Source organism: Orycteropus afer, unplaced genomic scaffold, assembly GCF_000298275.1.
Source record: "Orycteropus afer afer isolate SDZICR_OR568_19922 unplaced genomic scaffold, OryAfe1.0 scaffold00008, whole genome shotgun sequence".
NCBI lineage: Eukaryota > Metazoa > Chordata > Mammalia > Tubulidentata > Orycteropodidae > Orycteropus > Orycteropus afer.
This window is the reverse complement of record NW_006921595.1, coordinates 23,475,106-23,488,813: the sequence shown is the minus strand read 5'-3', so window position 1 is coordinate 23,488,813 and position 13,708 is coordinate 23,475,106. Positions and strand designations below refer to the sequence as shown.

Genomic DNA, 13,708 nt, shown 5'->3' with positions numbered 1-13,708 from the left:
AAAAAAAAAAAAAGAGAGAGAGAATGATTGTATGGAAGAAGAAAAAAAAAACCTGGGCAAAAGATAAAAACCATGTTTATTTGGCACACAAAAAAGTTCTTTATAGTTATGCAAAAAATGAACTGCTATTTTGAAAATGCATGGCATGGGGCCATATAATGATTCATGAGCAACAAACAAAACATCATTTCTTTAATTTCCACTAATGGAATATGATCTGACAAGATGGGATTTTCCATTTATCTTGGCTGAGGTATTACAAATTCAGTCTGTTTATTCCAGTAATCTTTGCTACTTTACAAATCTTCACCTTTGCACCTTAGATTAGATCTATGAAAAGCATTTTGCAAAACAAAAAGATCTCCTACTTTTCCTAGGTTTGGCAACACTAACTCGATAAAAATGCCCATTCTGCCACTCCTTTTACAGTACAATGGAGCTGCTTTCTCTCTTCTTCCCACTGTACGATATCAAAAATTTTGTGGGAACATTCTCCAAGTGAATCTGGATGGACAAAAAAGCCAGAATAAGCTTGTGAAACTTATAAATGACTTGGAACAACAGGAGGGTCTTAGACCAACTCATTCTTTAAAATATTCTAAGTAGCCTGCCAATTGAAGATTATTAGCTGTTGATTGAATAGGATATATGAAATGTGTTACAAGGGACTTGGACTCTGTAATATTACTAGGGTGGTCACAATCCCACAAAATAGCATGATATATTTAACAATTTTTGAAACTGAACTTTATTCTAGGATCTCCATTTTTATTTAACATAAAATCATTGTCTTTGACACTTATGTGCTAACATGGATCACTTTGAACGGTGAGTGTCTTCATTATCTTCTTTTTCTTAAGCCAGATGGAGTTTGAAGGAATTATAGACGTCCTTGATATGTAACGATATTGCATTATGGAAGATGTAAACATAAGAGTTAGGGATCAAAGATGACAGACTAGGCAGACAGATTGCACAGACCCTCTTCAACAAAGAAAAGGGGAACCAATTAACACAGATACAGAAGATAATCCTGGAGCCCTGAGCTTTGATGGGAAGGATATAGAAGTGGACTAAACTCTGACTAGTAGAAGAATCTGCATGAAAACACTGAAAAAAGGACACATATTGAACTGCAGTCTGCCAGCGATCCTGATGGCACAGACAGCTAGATATTGCCAAGTGGTGTTAGGACCTAAGAATTCACCTAAAAATTGGCCCTGCTAGCCAGGGGCTGCCCGGAGGACTGCACTGGTGGCTGGTGAATAAAAGGGGAAGCAGCAAAGGGGAAAGTGGGCTGAACTGTGGAATTTTGCTTGTCTGGAGGGTGCAGCCATTTTTAATGTTTACAAGTGGTCAACCGTTTTGAATATTTAAAGTAATAGCATTCTCCCAGATTCCAGGGACTTAAGAATAGGCTCCACTTGCCAAGAATCACAAGGAAATTCTAGACTAGAATGGCTGGAAAGGTGCAGTATTTCCCTTGTTACTCTTCTATCTCACACCTTCTTGGTGAACAGACTTGTGGGTATCCCTCACTCTCATGCAACTTCTGAGCCACGAGGAATTCCTTACCAGTCTGTGTGCTTGGCCAGAGCCCAGGTGCCCTGCCCAGCCCTGCCCAGATTTCTTTTTTTTCCTTTTTTTCAGTCGGCTTGTTTTTGTCTGTTTTAAAATTATTATTGTTGTTTTTGTTGTCCTTTTTATTATTATTATTCTTTAATATTCGCTTCCTAAGTTCTAGTTTTCAGCTTTTTCTGTCTTCCCTGTTCCTGATTCCCATTTTTTTTCCCTTTCTCGTGGTTAACCCCTTTCCTTGTTTTTCTTTTTACATTCTTCACATTTTTTTCCTTCATTATATTCCTACTCTACCTCTTTTCACTTATTGCCCTCTCCCCAATATTGTGGTTTTTTGTTTTTTTTTCTCTCTTTTCTTTATTTGGTGATTGTTACTGTGTGTTTACTTGGTGTGTTTTTTGTCCACTTGCTTTTACCTGTTTGATGGATTTTCTATTGTTTTTGTCTGAGTGGGAGACAGCAACAGTGCTCATGCAACACAACTACACCCGCACCTCTTGTAGCTTTATTTACTGATTAAGAGCCACCACTTCCTTCTCCAGCAACTTTCCAACAATAAATGACCACCAAGAAGGGCTTGATTCACCCTTAGCCACTCTTCACAAACAGTTAACAGAGATATAAATGCAACAACATCATAATGTCTCAGAGAAAACAGACAAAGTCCACACAAAGAAGCAAGATAAAGTTGTAGAAATAAGGGAGCAGGATACAGACCTAGAACACATCCCTGAGGAAGAAGCAGCATTGGAACTCCCTGAGAAGGAATTAAAAATAATTATATTTAGGTTTCTTCAAAGGATTGAGAGACAGATCAAGGAAAACACTGACAAAATCAAGGAAAACACAGACAAAACCCAAAAACAATTTTGGAAGAAAATACAAGAACGGAATGACAAAAATGAATGAAAAATTAGAAATAATACAAAATCTACAGATAGAAATCCAGAAGATTAATACTAAATTTTCAGATATAGATAACACATTGAAAGGGCAAAGGAGTAGAATAGAATCAATGGAAGACAGAATTAATGAGATAAAAGACAAATATCTGAATCCTTCTTTGGAAAGGGATCAATCAGAAAAAAGATCAAAACAAAATGAGAAAGCCTAAGGTTCATGTGAGATACCATCACAAGGAGTAACCTACATGTAATCAGAATTCCAGAACAGGAAGAGATAAAGAAAACCACTGAGAAAATTGTCCAAGATTTATAGGAAGAAAGTTTCCCTGTATGATGAAAGATGAGAATATAGCCATTCAGAAAGTCCAACAAACCCTAAACAGGATAGACCCCAAAAGAAAATCACCACAACATATCATCAAACTCATCAAAACCAAATCCTGAAAGCAGCACAGGAAAAAATGAAAAGTTACTTACAAAGCACAACCCATAAGAATAAGCTCTGAGATCTTAGCAGAATCCATGCAAGCTAGAAGGCAATATTTCCAACCAAGAATTAGATACCCAGCAAATTGTCCCTCAAATATGATGGTGAAATTTGGAGATTTCCAGATAAACAGAAATTAAGGGAATTTGTTAAAAACAGACCAACCTTACAGGATATACTAAAAAGCATCCTTGGAACAGAGAACCAATAATAATAGGACAACAACCGAACAGATGGCATAACCCAGAAACCGACAAAGCTATATAAGTATCCAAAGTAAAATAAGTTACAAGATTGTAAACAGGGAACCAAAGACATCAATTGGCAAATGAGGACAACTAAAAACCAAAAAGGAGGAAAAACAGCGTATAGTTACAGAGCTTCTAAATGGTAAGGAAGTCGAGAAATTTGCAAGATAGCATGGACTGTTCTAAACTCAGGAAGAAAATTATACATCACAGGGTAACCTCAAAGAAAAATGATAAACCTTCACTTCACAATAAAAAAAGAGGACAAGCATAAATATTTAACAAATACTAAAATAGTAGCAACAAAGGAAATGATAACACGATTCATAAACATAATGTGCTCAGCACAGAAAATTATAGGGAACAAAGAAGCCAGGGACATCATGAAAAAACACATAACAAAATGACAGCAACCAGTTTATACTTGTCAATAATTATACTGAATGTTAATGGATTAAAAGCACCACTCAAGAGATGGTGAGTTGCAGAGTGGATAAGAAAACATAACCCATCAATATGCTGTCTGGAAAAGACACACCTTAGAGACAAAGACAAAAATAGACTAAAAATCTAAGGTTCAAAAAGGATATATCGAGCAAATGGCAACCAAAAAAGAGCAGGAGTTGCAATATTAATTTCTGATAAAATTGACTTAAGACAAAAGCCAGCATACGAGATAAGAAAGGACATTATATAATGATTAAAGGATCAATAGGAGAAGAAGACATAACCACAGTAAATATTTATGGACCAAAGGAAACAGCCCCAAAATACATAAATCAGACTTTAAAAGAGTTGAAAAGGCAAGTAGATGAGTCCATAGTCATAGTGGGAGACTTTAATACACCACTTTCAATTAAAATTAGAACAACTGGAAAGAAACTCAACAAAGATGCAGACGAGCTAAACAATACAATCCACCAATTTGACCTATAGACATCTACAGAACACTTCACCTCACAACAGCACAATATACATTCTTTTCCACTGCACATAAAACATTCTCCATGATAGACCATATGTTAGGCCATAAAGCAAGCCTTAATAAATTTAAAAACATTGAAATACTACAAAGCATCTTCTCAGATCACAAAACCATGGAATTGAAAATCAACAGTAAGAAGATCAGTGGAAAAAAGAGCAAACACATGGAAACTGAACAACACCTTCCTCAAAAACAACTGTGTAATAGAAGAAATAAAAATGAAATTAAAAAATTCATTGAAACAAATGAGAATGAAAACACAACAAACATACCAAAATCTTTGGGACACAGTGAAAGCAGTGATCAGAGGTCAATTTATAGCAATAAATGCTCACATCAGAAAACAGGAAAGAACAAAAATCAAGACCTTAACCCAACATCTCCTACAATTAGAAAAAATAGCAGCAAAAAAAGAAAAAAAGCCTACAGTTGCTAGAAGAAAGGAAAAAATAAAGATTTAAGCAGTAATCAATGAAACAGAAAATAGACAATAGAAAACATGAACAACACTAGAAGTTGGTTTTTTTGAAAAGATTAATAAAATTGACAAACCACTGGCAAATTTAACAAAGGAAAAGAAGATGAGAATACAAATAACATAAATAACAAATGAAATGGGTGACATCATAACAGAACCATCTGAAATAAAAAGCGTAATATCAGGATCTATGAAGAACTGTAGTCCAATAAATTTGAAAATCTGGAAGAAATGGACATATTTCAAAAAGCTACTTACCTAAAGTAACAGACTGAGCTGGAAAAGTTGAACAGATCCATAACAAAAGAAGAAATTGAACTGGTCATCAAAAACTTACCAAGAAAAAAAAGTCCCAGCCCAGACGGTTTCACCGGAGAATTCTACCAAACATTGAGAGAAGAACTGACACCAACACTTTTCAAACTATTCCAAAACGTAGAAGAGCATGGAATCCTCCCAAATCCATTTTATGAAGCAAGCCAGGCTTGATACCAAAACCAGGCAAAGACATCACTCAAAAAGAAAACTACAGACCAATATCCCTCATGAATATAAATGCAAAAGTCTTCAACAAAATCCTAGCCAATAGACTCCAACAACATATCAAGAAAACAATTCATTATGACCAAGTGGTATTGATATCAGGTATGCAAGGATGGTTCAACATTAGAAAAATAATCAACGTTATCCACCACATAAAGAGTTTGGCATCATTGTGATATTATATGATGATTCATGAAGGCATCTGGAATATTTGAAGTCTGAATGATATTAAGGCTTTAACATACTTTTTTTTTTTTTTTTCCCCAAGAGGAGATATATTTATTATTATTGCAAATCTTTATAATGACATATATGTGGTCCATCATAAAACATGAGAAAGGAATTCTAATTGGTGATATAAACAACATATCTACATATACCATATCTGTTATATACATGCATATTTCATAGGCAATCACTTAAAATTTCTAGATGAAAATATGTGTAAACACCACTTCTTATTAAAAAGTAAGTTTTCTATAAGGAGAAAATTATTTCTTTAAAACAATGCTGCTATAAAACAAAGATTTAATATTTGTTTCTTTTCCCTTTGCATTATATACATATAAACTTATCTCTGAATTGAATTTTTTGAAAGGTTTTTACAAAGTCAAAAACATTTTAAGAGATTTATAGAATTCTATTAAAGCTAAGGAAAGCACTAAACAATATAGGGTTCTATGTACAGACATGCATCACTTAATCAATGATATGCTCTGTGAAATAAGATATGTGATTTGGACTTGTATAAACATGAGATAGATGGACACAGTGGCTGCAATGATAGGTTCCAGTATAGCAGGGATTGTGAGGATGGCACAGGACGAGACAGTGTTTCCTTCTGTTGTACATAGAGTTGCTATGAGTTGGAGATGACTCAACAGCATCTAACACCAATAACAAACACCTTATTATAGTCTGACCTTGCTTTGTCTTTAATTGTCTCAAACACTCTCTGTGCCTTAGAAGTGGTCATCAATGTATTGAGAGGGATTTGTGTTTGCTTCTTAATCCACACGATCAGCACTTTCTCCATATCTGATTTATCCCTCTTTCATTTTCATTAGCGTTGTAGCTTTCAGTGGAGCTGATCCTTTAGCAGCTTGGAGAATTGTTTCTTTGCTTTTGAGGATTTCTGTTATTATTGAGTACAACATGCTTAAATCTCAAGCAATAGCATTCACTAATTTTCCATCTTTGTGTTGTTTTATAACATTGTGTTCCACTTCCAAATCGATACTTCTTCTTTACCTCTTGCCACTCCTATCACTAGCATTGGTTTTGCTATGTTTTGAAGATGATGTACTTCATTTTAATATTTTCAAAAGAAAATTAAACAAAGAGATAATGCTACAATACTCAAGAGATGCACAGTACACAAGATTGGATGCTGCTGACTATGAGCCGAAACATACACTGTTACACTGTAAACTTTTTCGATAGACATACTGTACGGTACATACATAAGCCAGTAACTTAGGCATTTATTATGATTATCAAGACATGTGTATTAAAGGTTACATGTATTATAGCATTATAAACCTGGTAGCTCAATCACTATAAAGTATACAAAAGACCCGAGAAACACATATTGAGTGTAGGAAGCTGTTGTGTTTGCTACATCCAATTCTCCGAATGGGATTTCTGAACTTCATTATAGCCTTACAAGACCACAGACTTACATGTGGTCAGACATTGCCTGAACAGGTATTATGAAGTGTGTGATTGTAATAATTTTTGGTGTGTTCATTGAAGTTACTTTACTAAATCTCATGTTACTTTAAAGTCTGGAAAAAGTTAGAGTCTAACAGAATGGAAATTTTAAAAGTGTATATCTTTAATTAGAATACTTTACATATGGAAATTCTTTAAAAATGTATTATTTAAGAAAATATATGGTGAAGGTGTGGATTCCATAGATAAGCCTGTATGATATTAATCTAAAATCAAGTAATAGAATATCCATATCCATATCCAAATTTAAAGAAGATGAATAAAAAGGTTTTTATTTTTACTACATATCTCTAACTTTAAAAGCCCAACTTCCAGAAAAGAAACTGAAAATATTTCAATGGGACAAGAGCCCTGGCATCTTGGAAGACTATGTCCTCTTATATTCAACAATAACAAAATTGATGATTGACAGCATAGGATTTTATTTTCTGATAACCCAGCACAATAAAATTCAACTTCCAAACATAAGTAAAGCTTCCAGAATCTTATTTTCAGATAGTGCATGTGCACAGAAGTGTAGAAATATAATGAATAGTTGGCATAGCCAGAACATTCTTTATACAATCCTGTCATTCCTCTCTTGTGATATAAAACACTCATCACAATTGTTGGTATTTGTTCAATATTTGATTATTGTATGAATTCTAGCAGAGACGTGTCTAGTTGTGTTTAGTAAGATTGAATTTTCAGCACCTAACTCAACAAATATTTGTTTATAAAAGAATCAATGCAATGTATATAACAAGAGTCCCTCTCATGGCTGATGGTTGTTTTTTATAGTTTATATTTTAAAAATCCTTCATATCCATGATAACATATAAATCTATTTAGAAAAGAGAAGATAGTTTGAATGGAAATTTTGTGCCTTGAGGAGATTGTTATTTACTTAAGAATACTTAATTCCAAGTGTCAAATTTAGGCTTTCTACTCACATTTGTCTTATAAAAATCCAGATTTTTCAGACTAACCATAGTGACCCTGTAAAGACTTAGTTTTGATTTGGAATTTAGATTTCACATGCATACTCCTTTTTATATTAAATTGGAGACTACAAAGATAAATTTATGGACCAAATTTTTTTTTAATACACAATATTAATTATTTGAAAACCTAATTACCTCTCATGTTTTTTATTATGTTTGGGCCTATGAAGCTGTGGTTGATTTTTTCAGTAATGTCCTCCAATGAATCCAGACTCCCTGTATACATACCCTTATGTGGTACCTTCCTACACTGACATTAAGATTAATCACAAAACTTTCTTTGACCAATGGGACATTAGGAAATACGGTATAAGCAGAAGCTTGGTAGGCCCTTATATATTGGAGTTTGTTTTTCCTCTCATTGCTGTTGGAATTGTTTCTGCTACAACATGAAAAAGCCCAGGTTAGCCTATCAGAATATGAAACCACATGGAGCAGAGATAAGCTATCCCAATTGAGGCTGCCTAGACCAATAATTTCTTAGTTAACCCACCAGCTGACTGCCATTGCAGGAATGATCTAGGTAAAACCAGTAGAAGAACCTTCTAACTAAGCAAATCCCAATTTCTGACTAAAAAAATTGGAGGTTGTTGAGTGATTTGTTATACAGCTAACTAATGCAAAATGTAAAAGGAACTTTTTTTAAAAAACAAAGATTAAAATTGCATGTGTAAATATGTTTGTATATGCATATATAACTTTTGGATATAATTACATACAATCCTTTCCCAAGCATGACAAACCAGTCAGGAAGAAATAAGAAATATTCAAAATTACTTCAAATTCTCCAAACCAGATTCACAGAGCTGCTTCCAAAAAGAAATTATTCTTACACAAAAAAGTGAAACCTCTGCCCTATCATGAGATAATGGTAGCTAACTATAGACCATACTCAGATAAGCAACACAGAGTCTTGACTTTTTTCTTGGCTGAGAGCAGCGTACTGGTCTCCCACCATTGCTGTAGATTAAAAAACAAACCCTAGTTTTGTTTTTATTTGTTTGTTTGCTTTTTTTTTTTTTTTAATTCCCTTAATATAGTACATAAAACAAGGTCACATTTCCTGAACTTCACTGTCTCTATAGAAAAACATTAATAAGTCCTCCCATTTTTCCTGAACCCAGTTAAAAAAAAAATTAACAATAAAACTTTTCTGATGATGTAGATTTTGGGTTATGCTTTTGAGCATACTAAATGCTGTACACTTCTGGAAGAAATCTTGTATATAAACTTCTAGAGAAGGAAAATGTTGTGCTCCATAGCTTAGGTACTAGTCACAATAGTGAATAAAATATAAACTGCCAATGAATAAAACCATTTAAAAGTGTTCCTCTGTATATTTCCACTGCCCAGAAATATCCTACCAAAAGCTGACATATAGAAATCAACAGAAGGAAAGCAGATGATTTAAGAATTTGGACAGAATAACTTGTTCTTCTAAAATATGTATTCATTTGTCCACACCCTGTTGATATTTCTTTGGTTCCAATGAAATCCTGGTGGAAGTACATCCAGTGAGAGAGGAAATGAGACTCTAGCCCTAAGAGCGCCAATCATAACTGCACTGTCCATAAAGCTGTTTGCATTTCCCTTTCAAGAATGTTTTTCTAGAGATTAGCAACTGCTAACCATCGGTAGGCTAGATCTTGCTGGGAAATCAGAATCTCTACAAGGCGCAAGTTGTAATTGGAGCAAATTATTTGCCATTCAAATGGAATCCAAGAAAGCAACCTAAGTTGTTTAGTTCTTATTTAACTGCAGATCATTAATAATCGCAAATTGTTCTGTAAATGAATGGGTATTTCAGAATTTTAAATTTCTGAGACAAATCCAATTTCAAAAATAATTTGGTTAATGGGGCAGAAATACTTAGCCAATGATAAATCTGTCCTTTCCCAGTTATTTCCCACCCCTTTGAACCTCAGCTAGACCATTTGACCATTTTTTGACACTAGAGCATAAATGTAAATGGTACGGGTCATTTCCAGGAGAAAACCTTTAAAGGTCAATGCATGAGCCTCCAGCTCCTTCTTACCTCCTGTGGTTACCATCCAGATCACATGCTGAGATACCAGACAGTCAGAATGGGTCCATGAGGGATTATTTGGAATGCTGAACTTTTAGAGTTAGTATGTAAAGTGAATATATAATAAACTCTTTCCTTTACGTTATGCCATTGATGATTTGGGGTTAATGTGTTACTGTAACACACCATACCCCTCCTGAGAAATACATGAAGCAAACATGGGGTTGCCAAATTTTTATCATGTCAGGTAATTTTAAAATGGAAGTAAAAAAATTCTTCATCATATACAATTATCTAAAAAAAACAGAGATAATATTTTAAAACCAAAAAATATAGGAAGATCATAATCCCTGGATAAGGAAGTTTTCTTAGCTTTCTTTAAAATGTCATGATGTTATTCTGATTTTTATCACTTTTTTGGGTCAAAACTTTGTTGTGTAATAGTGTACCTATCCTCCAACTGATAATTTGGGAACCACAGATCTAGATATTTCAAAAATCACAAAAGAAGATTATTGACCAAAGCAATGGTAAAAAAAAAAAAAAGTCATATAATGCCAAAATCCAGCTTTACCTGTCTTTCAGTGAGATCCAGATTCACTGCTATCTCATATCGCCTCAGTCTGGTCAGATAATTATGATGGGCAAATTCTGCTTCAAGTTCTCTGATTTGTTCCTTGGTAAAGGCTGTCCTTTCCTTCCTGGGTTTGCTGTTGACTTCTGATTTATAATTTCCTTCCTGGGAGTCTGAAAGGAAGAGAGGATTACAATTCATTCATTCATTCTAACACACTCAGTTATTCATACCATCAATGTTTCTTAAGTAACAACCATGTATTGTGCTCTAGGAGATATAAGAATAAAAGAGAATAAGATTTCTCTCACCTAATCAGGGTGAGATCTATTTCTTCTTCTTCTTTTTTCTTTTTTCAATCTACACTCAACGAAATCATAGTATAATTACAGAACACTCTGATTTTCTACTCTCAAATTGTCAACAGAAATTTTAATTTCTCTTAATATTCTGGCATAAAAAGTATAAATTAAGCCCTCTCTAGAAGAGGGTTTAATTTAATCCTAGAAATTTTCCTCTAGTAAGTGATTTAGGCCATATACCTAACCTCTAAGTACGATTGAAAGGAAAATCCTATAAGATAGTGTCAATTCAGAATATGAATACCTGAACAATCCAAAAGTGTAGGGCCAGTTAAATGCTAAAGGATGATAATAGTTCAAGCCATGGCTTTATAACGGCCTCATATGCATGTGGAAACTGGACAATGAATAACAAAGACTGAAGAAGAACTAATGCCTTTCAATTTTGGTGTTGGCAAAAATACTGACTATAAAATAGACTGTCAAAAGAACAAGCAAGTGTCTCTCGGAGGATGTAAAGCCAGAATGATCCTGAGAAGCAAGGATGGTGAGACTTTTATCTCATGTTCTTTAGACATGTTATCAAGATGGACCAGTCCCTGGAAAAAGACATCATGCTTGGTAAATTAGAGGCTCAGCAAGAAAGAGGAAGAGAAGTAACGAGACAGATTGACACAGTGGCTGCAACAATGGGCTCGAACTTAGCGATGATTGTGAGGATGACAAGACCAGGCAGAGTTTTGTCTATTGTACACAGGGTTACTAGGCTGAAATTGACTTGACAGGACATAACCTAAACAACGATTTGCAAATCCTCATAATATCCCTGGTGTAGGTTACAAGTTTTAATTATACTGAAAAACAGAATGTTTCTTTTCTGAAAAAGACATTCCCCATATACCAATCAAAGCTAATTATACACAGCTCTAGTAATTTATGTCAAATTTATCCTTGGTAAAATAACATAGTCAAAACAAAGGGGCATCTTTGTGTCTTTTTGAAGAGTATTTCAGTATTTTGGTTATTTTTGAGCATGTGCACAAAACTAGTGATGGGAGTTCAAGTAAATCTTTTATGAACCCAAATGAGAGATGTGATATCAAAAATATTATGCTTAACCTACAGTTACAAAGGCAAATATTTTATTTATTTATATTTTTATATTGACAAATGTAATATGGTATGGCTTACAAATAATTTTTTAGATACATAATTTATTTTTTCATATAATGATGCTTGAGTATGCCAAGATACACAAAACCAATGAATTTTTTATTATTCTTTTTCCTGTCTGTTTGTTAAAGGGGAGAGTCTAAAGGAAGTGAGGAGGGCTCTGTGTTAATGGAAATCCACCAGAAAATGCATGCTAATGTAAACAATTTTGTTTCATTCTTACTGTAATCTAAGATGGCCAGATGTAAACTTTTCTAGGTCTAGTAGCAGCAGCAGCAATAGGTTTTCATCAAGATTTTGACACACTGGCCATTACTTTCCCTCTGATGGATCAAAGTATGTTTCACTGACTGGTGCCCTGGCAATGTCTGAAGTTCTTCATAATTTACTGACCACATTTCTGGTCTTGTCACTTATACCCATTTTGACTGGCTCCATGCCTTGGAAGGTCATGCAGTGCTTTACTCAGCACAGAAAAATGATTTGTGATATGTCACACACAGGCTAATTGCATTTTACAATAAGCCATTGCTATGAGGTGAGTTGCATAATAGATGATGTGTGAACCCCCTGGTAGTATGCATTTGCATGATGCCAACTTACCTGGCTCTTATTGCAAATTGTAGCCCATTATCCTCTTTTTTTTTTTTTTTTTTGCTGTAGATTTGCCAATGTCCATATCATTGGAAGCATTTAACTATTCTGTCATTGTGTGAACAAAACTTTCAAATAATTGAATTTTATTTTAACTTTTCCATTAGCTGTTCTGACAGACTGCAAATTCCATCACAGCAGAGAATATTCAGATAACAATCCTCTCTCACAAGTATTTATGTTCTCATGTGAATCAAAGGAATTTTTGCCAATTGAAGCAACACTAAATCTGAAATCAGTGTCTGATTATTCTTTATGTGGGGACAAGACTCTTTTCCTTCAGGAGAGCAACTCTGGAAACTGACAGCAAAGCCAGAGCATTTTTTCTTTTTTTTCCTCATGAGCCAATTTAATTTGAATGATTCCTGGTTAGCACATTGCCTTATGTAAGCATGAATGAATAAATTCACATTGAGGAAACCCATTACGTGTATTTATTTTTGTTTCTTTGAAACCTGGCTCCTAGGTTTCTGGTAAGATGATGGAATAGGCAGACAAGCTACACAAATCCTCTACAATAAAGAAATGGGAAGCCAATTGCAAAAGATAGAGATTATAATCCTGGAATCTTGACCATGGAAGGAAAGGATAAACTGGATTAAATACAGACAAGTAGAAAAACCTGAATGAAAACAGCAAATAAGGAGACAAATGGAGCTGAGGATTGCCAGGTGGACTGATTGCATGGCCATTTTAAATATTTGTAAGCATGTTCCAATCTACCTGACAGTAGCAGGCCAGAAGAGCAGGAGAAAGGGGATTAAAAGCCAGGAGGACAGACAGAGGAACAGTCAGCCACAGGGACCCAGGTGGGGGTGGTACGAGAGGTCTCCAACAGCAGGTCAAACTTGTCTGTTGGTTTGTGCTACTGTGGTGACATGTAGACGTGAGTTTTGAGGCTGAGCCTCTGGTGTTTAAAACCCAGCGAGATGCACCTGGTGCACAGGTAACAGCCTAGTTTATAGACTGAGACAGGCTAGAAAGAAGGAAAAGGCCGTCCACTTCTGAAAGAATTGGCCAGGGAAAACCTTATGAATA

General features: G+C 34.6%; 1 protein-coding gene across 1 annotated transcript in view; it reads right to left on the bottom strand.

The window, feature by feature from the left end:
• MEOX2 (mesenchyme homeobox 2) overlaps positions 1–13,708 on the bottom strand; it is a 112,204-nt gene that overhangs the window by 21,702 nt on the left and 76,794 nt on the right. Inside the window, exon 2 of the mRNA XM_007946199.2 lies at positions 10,542–10,714. Coding sequence (XP_007944390.1) covers positions 10,542–10,714 — 173 coding nt within the window. The remainder of the gene's footprint in view (positions 1–10,541; positions 10,715–13,708) is intronic.